The sequence below is a fragment of the Pteropus medius genome, unplaced genomic scaffold (genome assembly GCF_902729225.1).
Source record: "Pteropus medius unplaced genomic scaffold, Ma_sr-lr_union100, whole genome shotgun sequence".
Lineage (NCBI taxonomy): Eukaryota > Metazoa > Chordata > Mammalia > Chiroptera > Pteropodidae > Pteropus > Pteropus medius.
Window position 1 is genome coordinate 16,543,446 of NW_024349799.1, and position 23,847 is coordinate 16,567,292.

General features: G+C 36.7%; 1 protein-coding gene across 1 annotated transcript; it reads left to right on the forward strand.

Annotated features, from left to right (window-relative positions):
• Window positions 1-3,832: 3,832 nt before the first annotated feature.
• On the forward strand, window positions 3,833-4,780 carry LOC120621190 (olfactory receptor 139-like). Its single transcript, XM_039886545.1, has one exon. The coding sequence runs from the start codon at window positions 3,833-3,835 to the stop codon at window positions 4,778-4,780; it is 948 nt and encodes a 315-aa protein (XP_039742479.1).
• Window positions 4,781-23,847: the final 19,067 nt, after the last annotated feature.

The following is a 23,847-nucleotide window of genomic DNA, read 5'->3' on the forward strand; positions in this document are numbered from 1 at the left end:
GCCATAGTGTTTCTAGTCTAGTCATACTCACGCTTAGACTCCCTCCATGTGGGAAAGGGAGAGTTCAGAGGATTGTTATGCTCTGCTATTTATCTGCTTGTGAGCTTTTCCACAATAAGCCTTGTGGGTCTACGTGTGTGTATGTGCATGTGTAACTTTTGTACGATAGGTGGAAACATGATGCATTTAGTTTTGTACGTGATGACCTTGAGGTTCCCGTGGGATGTTCATGTAGAAATATCTAATACAGAGTTAGGTTTTATGATCAAAAACTTAGCATCTGGGTTGGAAATAAAAATTGAGGATTGTCAATATGCATTGCCTTTTGACTGTTATGGGAGTGTAGGGGAAGGGCACCCAGCCCCAAGAGCCCATGGGCAATCTCCTAGAAGAGAGAAGATCTGAGATGGGTCTTTGAGGATGGAATATCCTGGGTTAACAGGGTATGAGAAAAGAAGATGATTTTTTAGGGAGAGAACACAGCCCTTGTCATGGTAGGGGTAATGGGTCCCATTCAGCATCTATAACTTTCCCTGGACAGCTATCAACAGAGATCCCAACTCATCCTTATTTCCTGACAACTTCTTTTTGGCCTGTGACAGCCTTGAGCCACTATGAACCTCCTCAATTGATTCTGCAAGGAACTTTTCCCAAACTTGCTAATGAGAGCCTTTCTTAATTAACGAAGAATGTTAAGATTGTATTTGATGCCCAAAGCTACTTTCAGGAGTTAGAAAAACTAGAGTAGTCCTGGTCTAGAAGATATTCCAAATTTTTATCTTCCTTTATGGTGTTTGGAGCATGAGGCTGGAAAACATTTAGGATCAGAATACTAAAGGATCTGGATTATGCTGTGGGAACAGAGATAAGGCAAGGCATTTGTTTGGGACTAGAAGAGAAGCCAGATTTGACAGTGGTTTGAGTTGTGATGGGAGATGTGAGGTGACCTTGTGAGATGATGGAGGGGACGCTGCTCCAGGGATGAAATAGGAGCAATTCCTGCCCCAGGCTCCACCCTCCTCTCAGCCCTATGCTGCAGGCAAGGCTAGGGAGTTACAAGTCACTACTCCTCCCTTCTGAGATGATGGACTGGACTAAATTAGAAACCCCACATCTCAGCTCCATCCTTAGCACTGTGTGACATTTACTGCACTTGGAGACTTTCTGAGATTTATTTTAACTCTGTAAAATTCTGATAAGAGTGCAAGGCTCGAAAAATATTTTTGTTAAATGAATGGATTTTGCCATATTCATGAAGGCCATACTTGGATTCATTTAGAGGAAGTCAAAAACATTTTAAATATACAAGAGATAATTATGTCTGTGGAAAAGGCAGGTGTTTATCTGACTCTGGTTCCCCTTGGAAGGTGCTAATTTCTGAGGACTCCAGGGAAAATCCCAATGTAAAAATGATGTCAATTGAGTTGTTTGTCTTTTTGTCTCTCTGTTTTTATAAGCTATCCCCTCTGTGGCGGCCTCTGGGCTGGCATAACTATCCTTCCTCTTTGCCCAAGAAATGTCTGTCTCCTTGGCTGGGTGAGTGCCACCTCAGGACCCCTCACTTCACACTCTCAGCTTGATTTCCTTATAAGTGCAGTTCATCCCTTGAACTTTGAAATGGCTTCTCCCTTTCCCTGAAAAGATCTGGTGAGATTTGGGGGCTTGAATGTGAGGGTTAGAGGGAGGGAGGAGTCAGTGATAAGTAAAGTTTCAAGCCTTGTTAACTGGGAGAATGGCATGGCTGTTACCCAAATAATTAAGAGTAGATTGAGCATGAATTTCTTATCAGGATAGACTGAGTGTGAGGTGATCCTCAAACATGTCCCTGTAAAACAGGCCAGACCATTAGATGGTGGTTGACTCATTGTGGACTTGAGAACATTATTCTCAACATTAGTCATCAAGAAATGTGTTCCTCTGCTCATGCCTCTTTGTCCCTTAGAGAGCTCTAACTTCAGCCTTTTCCTGTTCAGGGTAGACTCCATGTGAGTGACTTAAATATCCTTTCCTTAGCCAGAGGTTGAGGCAGAGCACTATGTATTTTATTAGTGTGACCACCTCGGGGTTGGGGAAAGGAAAGCATTGTCTAAGTGATCGTGCGTGTGGGCAGCACAGCATTGTAACAGACTTTGGCCTTATCTGGTCATCAGGTCCATGATGGTATGTATGTTGGATGATGTGCATTTAGAACCAGGAGACAGATGAGCAAGAAGGTAAGTGATATTGGAATTAGAGGCATAGGGAAATTCAGAGTCTAAGTTTCTGCTTATCTAGCTGTGTGAGAGCTCAACTGGGTATCCACTGAACACATCTGGGAGCTTACACCCGGAAGCTTTCACCCTATTCACAAGCTCTTTTTACTTTTTTCTTATTCAGTAAAAGGTCAATATTTTGAAGCTCAAATTTCTTAGACTCTATATAGAAAAATGCAACATAATCTTACTATTTAGAAAACCTAAAAAGCTACTAGTCACCAGCTATGGAGATGTCCCAGCGATATCTCATTAATTTCACTGTTTTCATTTCATTGCATTTTACTTTTTTTCTGAAAAGTCCAGACTAAGTTTCATGGTTTCACAAATTAATCTCTTAATAGGCTGAGCAATGGCACTTGTCACTACTGTCATCACATTTGATGACATATGTATGTGGAGATTTCAGGAACACTGGTTGGGGGGGACATGCCTTCCTGTTCCTTTCCTCTGCAGCTTCCATTTCACCCTCTGAATATTGTGCACCCAAATTATGGCCATGCCACCATATGCAGGCTTGGAGTTTTCTTCTTGGAACTCTGGTCTCAGGAAAATAATCTCCCCCTTTAAATTTCAAGTATTATATTTGTTCTCCTTTTTATGTCAATTAATCTATGCTTGTTTGAGTCTGTCCAGTACCATTGTTCTTACCGATACATATTTCTTTACCACTCAAAGTTAAATTTCCTTTCGTCACCATATGTTTGACCCCTTTTACCCTCCTCTACCTCCCCTCCTCACTTCCCTCTGGTAACCACTAAACTGTTGTCCATGTCCATGAGTTTCTGCTTCTCTTGTTTGTTGTTGTTTTCAGTTTTATATCTTCTGTATGAGTGAAATTATATGGTTCTCAAATTTTCTGCCTGGCTTATTTCACTTAGCATGCTATATCAAGATCCATCCATACTGTCACAAATGGCAGCATTTTATCTTTTCTGATGGCTGAGTAATATTTCATTGTACATATGTATCACATCTTCTTTATCCAGTCACCTATCAAAGGACACTTCAATTGTTTCTATGCCTTGGCCACTGTGAATAATGCTGCTATGACCATCGGGGTGCATATATCTTTATGGATGAATGTTTTCAATTTTTTTAGGTAGATATCCAGAAGAGGGATTGCTGGGTCATATGATAATTCTATTTTTCATATTTTGAGGAACTTTCATACTGTTTTTCATAGTGTTTTTACCAATTTACATTCCCTCCAGCAGTGTATCAGGGTCCCTTTACCCCCACAATCTCTCCAATACTTGCTATTACTTGTCTTGTTGATGATAGCCACACACAATGCAATATACATATGATGTATTATGGAATTGTACACTTGAAACCTACATAATTTTATTAACCAAAATCACCCCAATAAATTTAATAATAAAAAGGTTGTATTTATTAAGTCTTTTCTTATTATGTCTCAGTCTTTAACTTTCTTCCCATTGAATTTTGTGTCCCTACATCTTGATGCTCTCCTGGACATGGCTACATTTGGTGGTTGCTATCAAGATCTCATTCTCCTTTTACCACCACTGGCACCTTCTAGCTTTGCTCAGCTCTACTGCTGGTGGAAGACAGCCATGGATCTGGGAGCCTCAGGAAATAACTCAGTTGTCACTGAGTTTGTCCTGTTGGGCCTAACAGAGAGTCCAGCTCTACAGCCCATCTTCTTTGTCATATTCCTTCTTGCTTATGTAGCTACTGTAGGTGGCAATTTCAGCATTCTGGCTGCCATCCTCGTTGAGCCCAAACTCCACACTCCCATGTACTTCTTCCTGGGGAACTTGTCCCTGCTGGATGTTGGGTGCATCAGTGTCACTGTCCCTGCCATGCTGCGTCAATTCCTGTCCAATAAGAAAAGCATTCTCTATAGGGCTTGCATCTCACAGCTCTTTTTCTTCCACTTCCTGGCTGGGGTAGACTGCTTCCTGCTGACCGTCATGGCCTATGACCGCTACCTGGCCATTTGCCAGCCCCTCACCTACAGCACCCGCATGAGCCGGGGCATCCAGCAAGCCCTGGCGGGCATGTCATGTGGCCTTTCCTTTGCCAACGCACTGACCCAAACTGTTGCCTTATCTACTCTTAAATTCTGTGGTCCCAATGTGATCAATCATTTTTACTGCGACCTCCCACAACTCTTCCAGCTCTCCTGCTCCAGTATCCAATTCAATGAGCAGTTGCTCTTTATAGCAGCAGCCTTCATGGCCGTCACCCCCTTGGTCCTCATCATTGTGTCCTATGCACATGTTGTAGCTGCAGTTCTGCGAATCCGCTCTGCCGAAGGCAGGAAAAAAGCCTTCTCCACATGTGGCTCCCATCTCACTGTGGTTGTCATATTCTATGGTTCAGGTATCTTTAACTACATGCGACTAGGCTCAGCCAAGCTTTCAGATAAAGATAAAGCTGTTGGAATTTTTAACACTATTGTTAACCCCATGCTGAATCCAATCATCTACAGCCTCCGGAACCCTGATGTGCAGGGCGCCCTGAGGCGGGTGCTCATGAGAAGACCACTTCCCAAGTGACATCTCTTCCTCTGACCTTAGAGAATGTCATGGCTCCACTTACTGCTTCCGTGAGGTATTGTGATTAGTGCAAGTGGAATGTGGATATGAGGAAACTGAGTCAGAGACTGGTTTAGGAAGGAGAGTACAATAAAAATTATAATAGCTGTCTCTTATATCGTGATTACTACAGGCATTGTTCTAAATGACTAATATCTATTAATTTATATAATCCTTATAGCAACCCTATGAGGTACATATGGATTCACAAATTACAAATTAGGAAATGGAATCTCAGAGAGGCTAAGTAACTTGCCCAAAGTCACATAGTTAGTGAATATCAGAGCTGCGATTTGAATCTAGGCAGGCTACTTCTTTAACTACTGCCTATCAAAAGTTAAACCATTTCAAGGAGGAAGGGTATGTGTAAGGTGGAGTGGGGAAAATGGATGGGCACTGTAGAGAAAAAAAGAAAAAAATCAGTGTGATAAGAAAAAAACTATTTAAATAAAATGAAAACGTGAATTATAAAGTTTTTGTTCCTTTAACAGATTTACAGTTCGTTCCAGGGCAGCTGATATAGGTTGAGGGAATTGTTGGATGCCAATTTCAACAAGTAAACCAACAGAAAGAAGAAATTTTAAAACCAAGTCTGAGGGAGTAGGCCCTGTTTAGAAAAATCATAGAGATGAGATAGAGCATTATCATATTGGGCCAATGATAACAAAAAATACATACAATAAAGTTAATTAGAGAAAGAGATTCAGCTCATTTGGAAGTTTTTCTGATCAAATGACAATCTTTGCCGTCTCTGACATATACCTGAAACCAGCCCTCTCTGTCTGCATTGTGGTAAGGAGGTAGGGCTTTCATTTATAGCTTTAAACAATTCTCTCTATAATGCAATAAAGTGCATGCATATTAAAAAATTAGAAAGTACAAAAACGAAATTAAAATTACCCATACCTTCATTCAGAGATGATCATCATGGACATTAAGCATATAATTGTTTAAAAAAATTGCACACCTAATACATATTTGCAAAAATAGAATTATTTTATACCTAAAGCTGTAAGCTTCTCTTTTCACTGAATAATGTAGGTGGATATCTTTCCATGAAACTAAATATAAATTTCCCTCATCTTTTTCCTTTGACTGCATAGTAATCCTTTGAATGGATGGAACAAAATGGATTCAACGGCCTTGTATTAGTGATTGCGTGCTGGTTCAGATAATCTTGTATGGAGTGCCACAATGAACATTCTTATACATTCATCTGTGCACACTCTTGTAATTATTTGCTGATGATAAAGTCCAATGAATAGAATTCCTGGGTCAAAGGACATGAACTTTTTCAAGGTATTTGAAAACATATTGCCAAATTGATATTCAAAAAAGGTTGAACAAATTGACACCTCTATAATCACTTCTATCTTTGCCAATATGATAGGCCAAACGTTATAACTCAGTGCTCCTTTAATTCTAAATTAGTTAATCACTAGTAAAGTATGTATATATACATATGTGTACATATATACACACAAAGACAAACATCTTAGAAATATATATTTCTAAATATATATATTTAGACATAGATAAAATACATAAAATATACATTATAAATATATGTTGACACAGATATATCTTTTTTTTACAAATTGGAAAGTGCTCTTATTAATGATATTTATTCTTTGTCTCATGAATATTGTAAATGTGATGGTCTCTTTTGCCATAAAGTTTTAAATTTATATGTAGTTGAATTACATGATCTTTTTTTCTATAAGGTTTTGATATCTGCTTTTGGTATCATGCCTAGAAAAAAGGTTTTTCATTTTTGAATGAATAAATTCATTGATTTTTTTTCCCCCCACTGATATGAAATGACGTCTTTGTTATCTGGTAAATACTCCTATAGTTTTGGGTCTGTTAAACTCTCTTTTCTGGCACTACACTTTTTAATCACTATGGTATTAGAATACAAATTAACACGTAGTTGTTGAGGTCTTTCTTGCTATTCTTTTTTCCTTTACATTGGCATGTCTTAACCTTACTCATTCCTACAACTACAATAATTCTTCTAGATTAATTTTTTAAATCCATTTGTAAAATTCAACTAATATAGTATCAATGTATAGATTTAGGAAGAATTGACGTCTTTGAATCATTGATTTTCCCTTTCTAGAACAAGGTATATCTCTGCATTTACTTGTCTTATTTTTAAAATAAGAAATTAAAAAAAAAACCCCAAGACATTAGATCAAGTGAAACAAAAAGTAGAATTTCCCTTGCCAAGAGGTAGATAGGAGTTTACAGAGTAATTCAGGAGCAAATTTGGATTAAGTTTTGCTCATTCTATGGTGGCTGGCTCTAGAGCATCTCTGAAATTCCCACACACCACTAGGAACCCTGGAGAAAGATTCTGTGTACATTTACTATTCTGATAATTAGAAACATTTACACATAGAAAAGGAATGGAAAAAAATCTTTTTCTCTTTGTTTTACAGAATTCACCAGCTAATAGACCCCTTACCTGTATCCAAAGCATAGAAATGTAGTTTATAGTACTTAAAAATAAAAACCAACAGATTTCCCATGTTTTCCACCACTCATTGTAAAATGAAATCTTTCAATAGTGGGTCCACATCCTCATTTGTCAGCAACCACATAGGGCTGTTTCTATGGCCCTCTTTGGAGAGGGCCAGTACTCTCCAGTTTGTCCAAGTCTTCCTCCTGACCACATCATCTGCCTGGCCCCTGTAGGCATCTGAGTTTGTCATTCCCAATCTAGACTTTTGAGGTTCTAGTTTTGGAGACATTTGACATCATTGAAAAAGGTTCTATATTTAATGTATGTGCCTTTCCTAGAATTTTCTAGTTCTATCAGAACTCTAAATTTATAATAAAAGAAATTACTACCAACACAGAAAAGGTACCCAAGTAATACTACTAATGGGATGAATCTCTGTCTTGTTTTAAGGAAGATGGTCTTACTAACTAGGCATTATCTAGGGAGAGAAAAGAGGTTCAGACTTGTCACTAAATTGGATCTGATAGTAAACTGGACCTGACATATTTCCATAAAAACATAACTCTATTATTAATTTATTATTAATGGATTCAAAAGCATTCATTGAGCAGCTAAAATGTAACAGGAATAACACTAAGTTTTGAGATAAGAGTAGAGCACAAGCTCTAGACTTGATATTGGAGGGAGCCAAACAGGCCAAGTTATAGAAATGCATATAGGTGCTATATTTTAGATGGCTTACATGCTCAGTGAGGATAACGAGTCTTTTGTGGCAGGGAAATGAAGGTGTTGAGAAAAGGCGTCCTGGAAGAGATGGAGATTTAGTCATGTGTTAAAAGGTGAGTGGGCATTGGCCAAGTCGACTAGGGAAAAGGCCATTCCAAGCAGAGTGTGACCTCTTCCAGGGCCCTTTAAGAAGAGTGGTGGGAGCAGGAGATCATCACAATAAGATTATAGAGTGAACGAGAAGTCAGGAAATGAAGATCACAGATGAAGACAACCCTTTGGAGAAGTTAGCTGTGTTTGAAAGAAGGGAAGTTCCAAGGTGAGCCAATGAAGAAACAAGATTAAGAGACATTTGGATTTTATTCAAAGATAAAAAGAGCTGCATGTTGATATGTTAGTATGCAAACACCACCACCAACAAAACAAGAGGTTTAGGAAGTCTAAGAGAATGGAGATACAAAGGAATGTGAGGAAATGAAATAGTTATAACAAAAATGATTGATTTTCTATATGTTTACATATTTATTAAGAGAAAGTACTCATTGAAGTATTTATTGAAGGAAATATAGTAAAATATAATAATTAAGTACTGAGTTCTAGGTAATTTTAACTTCCCAGTCACTTCTTTTGTTAACAAATTATCTTGTAAATAATTGATGTGTTCAATTGTTAACAATGTCTGTTTGCTGTACTGATTTAACACCTGTCCTCAGGTACTTATAATACACAGAAAATTATAATAAAACATGTTAATTACAATTATAGAGTTATTTACAGCTTATTATAAAGCACAGAAATTTAACAATCACTTACCTACAGACCCTTTGAGCATTGAAAACCATGCCTGATTATCTTACAATAATCATATAAGGTTTAAATTAATAAATGTATATCAAAATTTTTTTCATGTATTTGCTCGCCCAACAAATGTTTATTCGAGTCCTAACGACCAGCACTATGCTGGACAATGGACTACAGAGAGAAAAACTCAGTTTCTACCCTCAAAGAATCCAGTCTGTTGTGGCAAAGTGTTATAACAATGTTAGTTATTAATATATAGTCATTATTTTTATTTGAGGTTTCTCTTAGCATTGTCAGAAGTATAAATTTCTCTCTTAAAGGACAGCATGAAAATTGAAAATACTGTGGGTTTAAGGATATACAAATACCACTAAATATAGTAATAATAATTCTTTATATGCAAGTAGTGCTTCTAAATTCACAAAAATACTTTCATGCCTGTGTCTCATTTAATTTTCAAGATATCCTTGTCTGGCTTACAGTGTAGCATCATTATTACTTTTAACTTTACAGATGAAAAAGCTGAAGGGCAATAGGACACAGTTGCTTGTTCAAGAACAAATACTAGAACTTAATACACTTGAAATCTAAAAGATGTTTCCAAGGATGAATAGAATATTTTAAGTAATTTCAAATTAAGTTGCATAGAGGCATTGCAACTGTTTGCAATAAATTTTACAAGAAAAAATAGTATCATTTTTTAAAATAAAATAGGAGGCATCTATTTCTCACTGAGTCAAACAATATACTTAATGGTAAACTCTAGAAGTGTCTTCTCTATACTCAAGGCCAAAACATGTGTGCATTACAGTTATAACCATTTATGTAACTAAACTGTGATTTGAATAGTTTGAGAAATTATGCTAATTTAATAGGACATCCTGAATTACCCCATTCATTTGAGTGATTTTATCTGCCCCAATGACTTCTCATTTCCAAACTTCAGATTCACCAGTCTAATGAACATTTCTACATACATTAAAAACCAAGCAAATTCTAATTAAACTCATCTTCTTGCTAGCCTTGCTCTTCTGATATCTGTTCATTTGTATACCATCATTTGGTCAGATAATGATTAAAAATAGAGGTCATCAATTTGTTTACTTGACCCTCTTAGAATTCTTGACTGTCCCATGAAGCACAAATCTGTGAGCCAATAAAAATGAGCTGGAAAGAATTCACAAATAATTGGAGTTCTCTTTATTATTCCCTCTCTGTTACATTTCCACATAGCTCTAAACTTTCTTACTCTGAAATTGGCTTCTGTCCTGCCTCTGGTCCCTGAAATTGGTGCTCAGTCTTGGTCTCTAAGGTTAGAACCTCAGTTTTCCCCTGTGTTTTTCCACATCCCAAACTCTCCCTGTCCTGGGTCAGGCCTTGAGATACCAACCTTGTCCTCTTGTCTAACACTGCTATCTAGGTCTTTTTCTCAAGAGGACCACACAGAATTTTTGGTTGTTCCATTAGGGTATGTTCTACAGTCCTTATACTAGGATGTGAGAACTACAGGAAACACTGATTCTGTATGGGTCAAAAAAATTTTATACACATTTATTAATTTAAACTTCATATGAGTAAAATAATCAGGCCTGGTTTTCAGTGCTCGAAGGGTCTGTAGGTAAGTGATTGTTAAATTTCTGTGCTTTATAATAAGCTGTAAATAACTCTATCGTTGTAATGGGATCTCAAGTCACTGACCACAAACTGGAATATCCCAATACTTTGGAACCAGTACAGAAATGACCTCAGATAAGAAGAAGATGTGGAACAGGCCTAGGTTTTGCATACTCTGCTATGAATCTGGAACAAGGCAGCCCCATATGGGTAAGAAATATATCTGGCCTCCATCTTCTGCCTGGTCAGTACATAGGAAACTTCATTAGATGTCCAGTGTAGTACTCAGTGATCCTTGACATCCTCTAACTGAAAACTTATTAGCATATCATCTCTTAGCTCAGCCAAATTCTATATCTCATTTATTGGTACAGCCATAATTTCTATTAATAACTTTTTAAAGCTTTCCATTTTACCTGCCTCCTTTGCATATGTTCATCCTGCTTAAAAATTATGACCAGGTAAATTACCTACAGGAAATGTCCAAATAGGAGGCAGAAGGGTTTCTTACACTGTAAGAGCACCACTTAGGGCCTGTGACCTGATATGATAACTTTAATTATCATTCAAATAGAATTAGTTTAAAGGAAAACACACCTAGACACACCGTAATCAAACTGCTGAATACTAAACATAAAGTCTTGAAGTCAGTCAGAGAAAAAAACTTTACATATAGAAGAATAAGAATGACAGTATACTTCTTATTAGAGAATATGTAAGCCAGAAGAAATTAGAGCAATAACTTTTAAATGATGAAAATAAAAAGCTGTCAACACAGAGTACTATGTCCAACCAAAATGTCTTTCAAAACAGAAAGTGAAATAAGGATTTTCTCAAAGGAAAAAAAAATGAAGAGAACTTATCACTAGCATATTTACAGTATAATAAATGTTAAGTGACATTCTAAGAAGTATAATAATAAATAATGGACACAAATAGGTCTATTATTTAAAAATCAACCAACTTAATTCACCATGTCAGCTGACTAAACATGAAAAAACATATGATTGCCTCAATAGATTCAGAAAAAACATGTGACAAAATTCAACATTCATTTGTGGTGAAAACTCACATGAAACTAGGAAGAGAAAGTAACTTTATCAGCTTGATAAAGGATGCCTACAAAGAACTTAAAGGTAACAATATCGTTAATGGAGAAAGACTGAATGTATTCCCCCAAGATCAGGAGCAAGGCAAGGTTGTTGGCATTCACAACTTCTTTTTAACATTGTGTTGGAGGTTCTAACCAGTACAATCTGACAAGAAAAATAAAAGTCATACAGATTACAAAATGGAGGAAGTAAAACTGTTTTATTCATCATAACATAATGTCCTTTGTTGAAAATCTCAAACAATCTACAAAAAGGTACTAGAACTAATAAGTGAAGTTAATAAAATCAGAGCATACAAGGTCAAAGTATACAAAGAGTACAAACTATATGATACATAGTATAGAAAAATTAATTGTATTTCAATATAATAACAAAAAATTGAAATTTGATATTAAAAATAACATTTAAAATACATTAAAAACATGAAATAAAGATAAATTTAAAAATATGTGTAAGACAGATATACTGAAAACTATGACATGACTGAGAGAAATATAGAAAGCCCTAAATGAATGAAGAGCTATGTCTGTTCATGAATCAGAAGACTCAATATTGTTAATACGTCAATTCCTCCAAATTGATCTGTAGATCTTGGCATATGTTTTATAGAAATTGGCAAGCTGATTCTAAATTTTACATGAGAAAACAAAGTATCTGGAGTCCAAAATAATTTTGAAAAATAATAACAAATTTAGGAGACTTAAGCTACTTGATTTCAGAACATACTGTTAAGCTACAGTAACCAAGGACAGTGCAATAAATATATAGATCAATGGAATAGAGTAGAGTTTAGAAGCAGACCACACATATATGGTCAGTTGACTTTTGTCAAAGCTTCCACGTTAATTCAACAGAAAAAGGACAGTCTTTCCAAAACATGGTGCTGAAACAAACATATCTCTATATGGGAAAAAAAAAATCCTCAACTCTTACCTTGTACCAATAAAAAACAACTAAAAATGGATCATAGATCTAAGTAAAAGAGTTAAAACTATAAAACTTTTAAAAATAGGAGAAACATCTTTGTAACTTTGAATTAGACTAAGTGTTGGAGGAGGTAATCAAGAAGACATGACAATTAAAATTATACCTTAGTAACTTAATTTTTAAAAAATATACCTTAAAAAAACCAATGTGAAACGTTAATGAGAAAAAGTACCAGAATCAGCTTATCTGAGGCCCAACCTGACCTTCACCATAGACATACTCTCTGGCCTTGGCAAGTTATCTAAGCCTCCTGGATCTTATTTTTCCCATCTACGATATAGTGACTATAGCTTTGCTCCTTTCTCAGAGATACTATGAGCCTGGAGAGATGTCATGAATCGAATGTTTCTTTAATAGAGACCAAAATACTAGGCAGATGAGAAAAACCCTTAAGGAGTGGGATTGTTTGTCTGCCTTAGGCCTCTTGTACAATCCCAGGTGGGGGCAGGGGAGGGGAATAATTTTTAGGGCCTCTAGGTGCTTGTTAGTTCCCAAATGGAGAGAACACCAAGATAGACTCTCTTGACCCTGGCCTCACTCTCTTTATAAGCCTTTGGAGACAGGCAACCTTGGGTCAGCATAATACTCACTTCCCTCTATACAAGAAATCCCATCCAAGAGCTCTACCCAGAGCATTCACAGAAGGGTAAGTTCACACCATGAGACTTCCCACTGCTCCAGGAAGATCTCTCATGATCTTCATGTGGCTTTTTCCTTGTTGATAGGAAAATAAAGGATTGAGTGATACTTGGATTCAGGGAGTGGTAATGAAATATAATGGTAAAGTTTTCCACTCTAAGTGACCAGAAGAATGAGGACAGAGCTGGCAAGTAGAGGGAAGTCAGAAGGGAACTTATTGGGGTAAAAAGGGAAGGAAGTAAAGAGAGTCTGGAGAAAGCCATGGAGGCTATTTAAATTGATCCAGGCAGAGGAATCAATATTTATAGAATCTTATACCTCTAAGTAAATCCAGAGATAATGCAGTACAGCCTTTCACATCACAGAAGGGAAAATTGATAGATAATAGATAGGTGGATAAATAGATGATAGATAGATAGATAGATAGATAGATAGATAGATAGATAGATAGATAGATAGTTAGACAGACAGACAGACAGACAGACAGACAGATAGGATAATGGCAAAGGCCTTGGGAAACAGCAAGGGTTGGCAGAAAAAGAATAAGTTCTCCATTCAGAACAAACTCTGAAATATGTGAACTTAAAAAAGTTAAATTTTCTGAACTTCAGTTTTCTTATGTGTAACATGATTACCTATCTTCAAGAATTTTTGTAAAATTTAAATAGAGTAATATATAATGGAGTTAAATTTTTAAATACCTGACAAAAAGTTTATATTCAACTAAACATTAGCTTTTTTTAGCCTTTCTTCCTTTTTTCCTTCCTCTCTCCCTCCCTTCCTTTCATCTTTTTTCCTTTTTTTCCCTTTATGGTCCCAATGCTCATTAGTAGTAAAAACCTGTTTATAACACAAACATCTGGACTCCAACTTCACAGCTTTTTCCACTGTGCTGAATTGTCCATTTATACCAGGAAAATGAGAAAATGGATAGAGAGAGAGAGAGAGAGAGAGCGAGAGAGAGAGAGAGAGATTGAGTTAACCTGAGGTTAACTGAAGTTTGTACGGACATGCAGGGTGGAAGATGGGAGTGGGAAGATTGGAGAAGTAGGGAGTGGACAATTGCATCCAGGATGGAGAGATGTAGCTTGGGGCAAGGCTGAACTCTTGTAACTGTGCTATGTGTCACAGCTATGTGACACTACTGTGTCACTGCTATGATTTTAAACCCTGAGTGGGCTTGCCTTAATGTTAACTAGGAAAATTCATCTGTGAGGACATTTTTTAAGGTAACAAGGGCTTCTTAGAAATACCCTCTGCCTTCTTAGCAGAGCGAATAACCTGTATCAACAAACCGCCTGTCCCAGAGGTGGCAGGTGTTGGGATATTCCTGATGAGTCCCTCTGCCACCTTTGAACAGACTCTCTGGCTTAAATCCTAGTTCCACCACTTAATAGCTGTGCAAATCATTTATTCACTCTTTCAGAGGATTAGAGTGAGGCGTTTAAGAGCATTGAATTTGACAGCAGACTGCCTGGTTTGAACTCAGCTCTTCATAACCTTGGACCAGTTACCTTACCTCTTTGATTAGATCTTGACACACGAGATGTAATTAAGTCTCAGTTATTATTATTAATACCTACCTTATAGGATTTTTGTATGGATTGAAGGCAGTAAAACATAAAAGTAATTTGGCTAGAAAGTGCTTGATAAATGTTACCTGTCACTATCTCCAGGGAACATTCTCTTATTACTCCTATACTAACTTCAAATGCTACATTTTTCTGGGCCTGCACAGCACTTAGGGAGAGATCGTATGCATGGGACAAATTCATAAGAGGAGAAATTTATCTCCTCCAACTATAGGACAGGAAGAGATTAGCTATGAGGAAGGAATTATTGTGTTAAGCTGTGAGTAGGGAGAGTTGGACAGTCCTGGGTTTAAGTTCTGTTAAGAGCTTTATAATCTTGGGCTACTTGTTACTCTTTACAACTTCTGTGTCTTGATTACAAAGACATGACAGTAGTTACCAGACAGAGTTCTGTGAGAATTAAATGAGAAAATAAATATGGAGTGCTTAGCACCATACTCATAGTTTACACTTTAAAAATGGTGCTAGTCCTTTGTTAAACTGACTTTATGTCATCCATTGCTAGCCTCTGCATACCTCTGTACTTTGATCTGCTCCTTGCTCTTCTCTTGGCACTCTCTTTTGTATCTCTTTGTGATTTCCTGAGGTCTTGTCCTCCTAACCATTTTTATGTTGCTACTCTCCTGTATTGTGCTTTCTAGAACCTCATACGTCATTTATTCGTTGAGCTCGTCAGAGCTGCTATTCAGTCACTATACATAGAAACATGCAACTTAAATGACAGAAACTTCAGGATGGTACTTCTGAAAAAACTCAGTGAAATCCAAAACGAGTCGTATCAACAATTTCAGGAATTAAAAAAAAACAGCTAGACGAGCACAGCAAGGAGATCGAAACCCTCAAAAAGAACAGAATAGATCTTCTGGAGATAAAAAAACACACTGCAAGAGTTGAAAAGTGAAATAGCAAGCTTGGGAAATAGAGTCAACCAAATGGAAGAAATGATCAGTGATATCAAAGACAGAAATCTAGAAATAAATCAGAAGGAAGAAGACAGAAATCAAAGAATGAAAAATAATGAAAGAGAAATACAAGAACTAGCTATATCATCAGGAGAGGAAACATAAGAATAATGGGCATTGTCGAAGGCGAGGAAAAGGAGCAGGGACTAGAAAGCATTTTCAGACTAATAGTGGATGAGAATTTCCCAAATCTAAGGAATGAGCTGGAGCTTGTAATTCAAGAAGTCAACAGAACACTGAATTATCTCAACCCGAAAAGGCCTTCACCAAGACACATCGTATTAAAGTTATAAAAAATCAACGACAAAGAGAATTCTCAAGGCAGCCAGGGAGAAGAAAACGGTAACTTATAAAGGAAAACCATTAGATTATCATCAGCCTTCTCAGCAGAAACCTTACAAGCCAGAAAGGAATGGAATCAAATATTTAAACTATTAAGTGAAAGGAACTACCAGCCTAGAATAATAACAATGTATCCAGTTTAGCTCTCCTTTAGATATGAAAGAGAAATAAAGACCTTTCCAGACATACAAAAATTGAGGACATTCTCCACTACAAGGCCTGCCCTACAGGAAATGCTGAGTGGGGTCAGCTTACCTAAAGCAAAATAACAACGAAAAAATACATAATTAGAAGTAAAGTGACTATCACGCAAATAGAAGCAGAGGAATGCAAACCTTACTAAGAACAGGGCATTATAAGCTTAAATAATAAGAAGAAAATTGTTATAACAACATAGTAATGAATGTTCAGCATACATGGGGACAAACTGAGATAACAATGACTGAAAAGTGGAGAATTCAAAGATCGAAATTTGCAAAGGAGAATGGAGATAAGGCACACGCAGAAGAAAACGGACGACTGAATATATATAACTATCCTTTACATATTCATAATGGTAACCACAAAAGATTCAGAACTGAAGTATATAACACGAAACAAGAAGAACCAGATGGAAAACCCTCAAAAGCCAACCAAAATAAAGACAACAGAAACACAGAACAAGGAAGCGATGGAAACACCAAGCTAACAGAAAGCAAAAGATAAAATGGCTATAAGATGATCTCATATTTTAATAATTGCCCTAAATGTAAATGGACTGAACTCACAATAAAAAGGCATAGAGTTGCAGAATGGATCAAAAAACAACTCCCAACCATAGCTACCTGCAGGAGACACATCTCAGCTCCAAAGACAAATATAGACTTAAAGTGAAAGAGTGGAAAATAATATTTCAAGCAAATGGCAGAGATCAACTGCAGAAAGAAATCAGGAAGAACCACAAATACATGGAGATTAAACAACATGCTACTGAAGAATAACTGAGTCAGAGAAGAAATAAAAAGAGAGATCAAGAGATACATAGAAATGAATGATAACGATAGTAAAACATATCAAAACTTTTGGGACATGGCAAAAGAGGTCATAAGAGGAAAGTTCATATCATTACAGGCCTACCTCCAAAAACAAGAACGAACCCAAATAAACAACCTAACACTTTATCTTAAAAAACTAAAAAAGGAAGAACAAATAAAGCCTTAAGTCAGCAGAAGGAAAGAAATAATCAAAATTAGAGCAGAAATAAATGAAATTGAAAACAAACAAAGAAAAAAATAGAAAAAATAAATGCAACAAAGAGCTGGTTCTTTGCAAAAGTTAATAAAATTGACAAGCCCCTGTCTAGACTCACTAAAGAAAAAAGAGAAAGAACATAAATAAACAAAATCAGGGATGAAAGAGGGGAAATTATGACAGACACTGCAGAAATACAAAGGTTCATACAAGAATACTATGAAAAACTATATAACACCAAATTTAATAACTTAGAAGAAATGAACTAGTATTTAGAAAAATACAATCTTCCTAGACTGAATCAAGAAGAACTGGAAAATCTAAATAGACTGATCAGCAGTCTGAAAATGGAAACAATCATCAAAAACCTACCAAAAAGTAAAAGTCCAGGATTAGATGGCTTCACCAGCAAATTCTACCAAACATTCAAAGAAGATTTAATACCTATTCTCCTCAAACTCTTCCAAAAAATAGAAGAGCAAGCACTACTTCCCAATTCATTTTATCAGGCTAATATTACCCTGATACCAAAACCTGGTAAAGATAACACAAAAAAAGAAAACTACAGACGAATATCTCTCATGAACACAGATGCAAAAATCCTAAATAAGATAGTAGCGAACCAAATATAGAAACATATTAAAAAGATTATACACCACGATCAAGTGGTCTTCCCAGAGGCACAGGTATGGTTCGACATATGCTAATCAATTAATGTGATTCACCACATAAACAAATTAAAAAATAAGGATCATATGATTATATCAATAGATGCAGAAAAAGCCTTCGACAAGATACAGCATCCATTTATGATCAAAACACTTAACAAATTCAGCATAGAAGGAAAGTACCTTAACATAATAAAGGCTATCTATAACAAACACTCAGCCAACATTATACTTAATGGTGAAAAACTAAAAACCTTCCCTCTAAGATCAGGAACAAGGCAAGGCTGTCCACTATTGCCACTGTTATTCAATATAACATTGGAGATCCTAGCAAGTGCAGTCGGGCAAGAGAAAGATATAAAAGGCATCCAAATAGGAAACGAAGAAGTCAAACTGTCACTATTTGCAAATGACATGATTCTTTATACAGAAAACCCTAAAGACTCCACAAGAACACTACTAGAAACGATAAGCAAATACAGTAAAGTTTCTGAATACAAAATCAACATTCCAAAATCCAGAGTGCTCCTATACTCTAATAATGAAGTGTCAGAAAAAGAAGTGGAAAAATGATTCCTTTTGCAATTGCAACAAAAAGAATAAAATGCCTTGGAATAAATTTAACGAAACATGTGAAGGACCTATATAATGAAAACTACAAGACCCCATTAAAAGAAATCGAAGAAGATACAAAGAAATAGTAAGATATTCCACGGTTTTGGATTGGAAGAATCAACATAGTTAAAATGACCTTATTATCTAAAGCATTATATAGATTTCATGCAATCCCCATCAAAATTCCATCGGCATTTTTTAAAGAAATAGAACAAAAAAGCATCAGATTTGTATGGAAGCACAAAAGACCCCAAATTGCCAAAACCATCCTGAGAAAAAAGAACGAGGCTTGAGGCATCACTCTGCCCGACGTCAAATTATACTACAAAGCGACAGTAATCAAAATGGCATGGTATTGGCAGAAAAACAGACACACGGACCAGTGGAACAGAATCGAGAGTCCAGAAGTAAATCCATATTTTTATGGGCAAATAATTTTTGACAAAAAAGCCAAAAACATACAGTGGAGAAAGGAAAACCTCTTCAGTAAATGGTGGTGGGAAAACTGGAAAGCCACCTGCAAAACAATGAAACTAGACTGTTTTCTATCACCACACACCAAAATTCACTCAAAATGGATTAAGGACCTGAATATAAGACCTGAGACAATAAAATACATAGAAGAAAACACAAGAACTAAACTCAAGGACCTTGGACTTAAAGAGGATTTTATGAATTTGACCTCAAAAGCAAGGGAAGTAAAAGCTAAAATAAATGAATGGGACTACATCAAACTAAAAAGCTTCTGCTCAGCAAAAGAAATCGTCAACAAGATAAAGAGACAACCTTCTGAATGGGAAAATACATTTGCAAGCAACGCCTCCGATAAGGGCCTAATATCCTAAATATACAAAGAACTCATATGACTCAATAACAACAAAGAAACAAATGATCCAATCAAAAAATGGGCAGAGGACCTGAACAGACATTTCTCCCTAGAGTACATGGCCAACAAATATATGAAAAGATGTTCTACACAGCTAGCTATTAGGGAAATGCAAATCAAAACCACAATGAGATTCCATCTTACACCTGTTAGAATAGCTATAATTAACAGGACAAGTAATAACAAATGTTAGAGAGGATGTGGAGAAATAGGAACTCTCATACACTGCTGGTGGGACTGCAAATTGGTACAGCCACTATGGAAAACAGTATGGAGCGTCCTCAAAAAACTCAGAATTGATCTACCACATGATCCAGCAATCCCTCTACTGGGTATTTACCCCAAAGACTTGAAAACCCATATCCAAAAAGATATTTGCACACCGATGTTCATATCAGCATTATTCACAGTGGCCAGGACATGGAAGCAACCAAAATGTCCTACAATAGATGATTGGCTAAAGAAGCTGTGGTACATATATACTATGGAATATTACTCAGCCATAAGAAGAGATGAAATACTGCCATTTGCAACAACATGGATGGACTTTGAAATAATCATGCTAAGCGAAATAAGCCAGACAGAAAAGGTTGAAAATCACATGATATCACTTATATGTGGGATATAAACCTAAAAGCAACAAATGAACAGGACAAACAAACAGAGACTCATGGACATGAGCAATGGACTAGTGGTTGCTAGAGGGTAGAGGGGCAGGTGGTTAGGTAGACGGGGAAAAAAAATTTAATCTTTTTTTCAATTAAAAAATAAATTAATTAATCAATTAATTTAGAAAAAGAAATAACCACTCCCAACTGTCTTATGCTGAAGGCCCGGATGTTGGCTGGGGAAACTTTGGGGATGCATTGAGGGTGAGAAAGGAGATAATATGGGCCAGGGTAGAATGTGGTTTGCCTTGGATTGAGGAAAAAGGCTAAAGCTTAGGTAAAAGAGTATCCAAGTTGCTGATGGAAAGTGGATTAATGACAGATGAGAAAAAATTATAATGTGGGTCAGGAAATGGGACACAAATCAACCATTTTGTATTTTTTAAATATAATGACTGTTCAATTGAAATATATTTAAAATCTTAATAAAAACAAAATGTTTGCCCCCCCTCCCCCTTTAAGATAAAATATATTTGTACCAGATTATGGGTCTTGTTTTTTTAAGATTTTTCTTCGGGAAATTAACGTGGGGATATAAAATTAAATTGGAGTTTAACATATGCTAGAAGCAGGGTATTAGGACCTGTCAACATCTTCTGCAGAGCAATGTCATCAAATACCTGTTCCTGAAACCAGTGTCCCCATCGTTACTAATCATCAGTGGGACCAACACATTTTCATTTCACTTTATGAGCTGACTGTCATAACCCCTCCACCAAAAACATGAGAATGTATCATCTTACGTTTCTTGAAAAGAAGCATTCAGAATAGTAAGTTTTACTTTTATTTTTAGTGACCAAATACGCTGGTTTATACTGGCCATTCTGTTTAATATGTATGTACAGGTAATTAGTAAAGGCAGGGAAACTGTTAAAAAAGGGAAAATAGAGGGAGATATTACTTGCAATTTATCAATGAAGGAGTACTGGAAACCAAGATTTTAGCAAGAGTGAAACTAAGGTAATCCAGAGATTTCATGTGCTATTGTGTCCACCTCTAGAATGTTTTCTGTGAACCATTTCAGGCACTTCCTGGCCAAGAAGTCGGAAGTCTGAGAAGAGTGATCTTACCTGACATGCTTATTAATTGCTTGAGGAGGTCAGCATGGAACCCTTAAGGCATCTGAGAATATTCTCAGCCAAACAGAGGTACTCACAGTTATTTTCCAAATGCAGCCACCCACCCAGTCCACTGAGCATTCTCTGACTCTCTCACACCCACAGTCTAGTCTTCTAGCAGACAAGCTGCCTTTCCCTTAGGGCCCATCAGGGGTTCTGCAACAGCCGCTGAGCCCTGTGCCCCTCCTCCACTCGGTGCTACCCTTACTGCCAGATTCCTGGAGCAATGTCTGTCTCATATCATTTAATTCTCCAAAGGCTACTGATTTCTTTCTGATCACCACCACATCATATCTAGACCATTGGGTGTGCACTGCCCTCCTTCATTTCTTCCTGGCCTCTCCACACAATCTTTCTCTCTGAGCCACATCTCACTCAGGGAGGACTTTTCCTTGTCAAGTGACTCTTGCATCTCTTCATTTTTATTCACGATTCTTAATCTCCTCTAAGTGTCGCCTGCCCAATGAGACATCATCACAATCTTTTCTGTATTTCTTGCAGCTTCTTCTGCTCTCCCCAACCAGATTATAAACTCTTAAAAGACAGGAATCATGTTTTCTATTATGCTGTGCCCTCCAACACCCAGCGTAGTGCGAGTACATAAAGAAATTTTGTGGGTTGATGAACTGATAGAAGAAAGAAATTTGTCTTCTGCGTGGTCAGTGAAACTGCTAGACGTTTTCAAAGTACTCTAAAGTGCTTCATATTAGGAAAATATAAAGATATCTAGGGAAAGAACAAAAAGAGAAACTTCCTTCTGATGAAATAAAGACAATCGCTAAGTTTGACATACAGAGAGAAGATTTCCTGACTTTATGCGTGAAGTGTGATATCATTTATCCTCAAAAATAAGAGAAACTGCCTGAAGCTAAAACCGAAGTGTTTCTCCTTCTTACACAAAATTAGAAAGAGAGCATAGAATTAGTCAGCAAAAGCTGAGCACAGAGCACCAGGGTGTGTAATCCTGTAACACCCAAAGATGGATCCGTTCACCTTGGATTGGAGCACATTACAGAGGTGGGGTATTAATAATAAATGAGTGGTCCTAAATTATGACAAAGTGTCTTTCTTTAGTTCATGTTCTGAAGTGAATAGTTTTTAACTCTGCTATGTGGATATGAGTAATTCATGATTCATGTAAATAATTTAATAAAAGGTATATTTTTATTTAAAAAGGAGAATGAAAGTATCGACATTAAAAGAGGCATAGCACATATTGCTAAACTTAGAAAGAGATGATAAAGTGACATGTATATGAGTGTAGAGTGAAGAAGTCCTGGATTGCAAACCCCAAACTGTGGATGGGGATTATCACTGTGTAGAAAATAAGACAGGGGAGAGTGGTGGGAAATGGAGAAGAAATTTTGGTTTCTACTCCATTTACTCTTTTTTTTTTAATTTTATTTTATTAGGTTCAAGTATACAGTAAGTACATTGGTTAGACTTTTATGTAGTTTATAAATCTATCTTCCTAATAGCTCGTTCTCTCCTCTAGTGCTCCACCTAACCAATACATTAATGCTAACTGCATTCTTCTGCCCTGCTCCCCATCCCTGTGACCATCTGTCAACTACTAATTTGTGTTTCTTTAACCCTTCACCCCATTCTCCCAGCTCCCCAAATTCCCTCCCCTCTGGCTATTACCAGATTGTCCTCTATATTTGTGAGTCTGTTTTCGATTAGTTTGTTCTTTCTGTTCCTTAGATTCTTCCTATAAATGAAATCATATGGTATTTATCTTTCTCTGTCTGACTTATTTCACTCAGCATAATAACCTCTAGGTCCATCTATGTCATTGCAAATGACATTTTTTTAATGGCTGATTTTATTATTATTTTTTTAATGGCTGAGTAATATTCCATTGTATATATGAACCATAACTTCTTTATCCAATCGTCTGTTGATGGGCATTTAAGTTGCATCCATATCTTGGCTATTGTAAATCGTGCTGCCATGAATATAGGGGTGTATAAATCTTTACAAATTATTGTTTTGGTTATCTTTGGTTAAATACCCAGAAGCACGACTGCTCTTATTTGAAGTTTTTCACTGAATTCTATAATTTGAAAAACATCAAAAAAAATTTTTTTTAAGTGCAAATGGTGAAAACGTGGTGAGGGTAGGGCGAATTGACTATAGTGTTTTCTCTCCAGTCTTCAAAGTGTCCTCTGTCATCTTCATCTCTGAGAAAATTAGTAAGTTGTCCTGTCCATCCAACATAAGGCCACTGGGTTCACTTGATCATGAGTCAGAGGCTTGGGAGAAATATGAAGCTTTCAACAGTCATCTTGTCCATCACTTCTCTTCTGAGTTAAGACCCAAACCAAACCATCCAAGAAAATACTCCCAGTGGACCCTTTCTCTCTCCTCCCATCTCTTGGCCCTGAAAAATCAAATTTCACCCTCCATTCCACACCAACCCTTATCCTGCACCACCACAAACACCCCCTCCCTCCAACATCTTTTGCACTGCTGCTTAATTTTGAATTTTTTTAGGTAATTCCAGTTAAAGGTAGTGGCTAATCTAGTGGGGACTGATGCAGGCTTTTCACAATTCCTTGCGCCACAGACATAGATTTGTGGCCTCCAGGCACTAAAAGA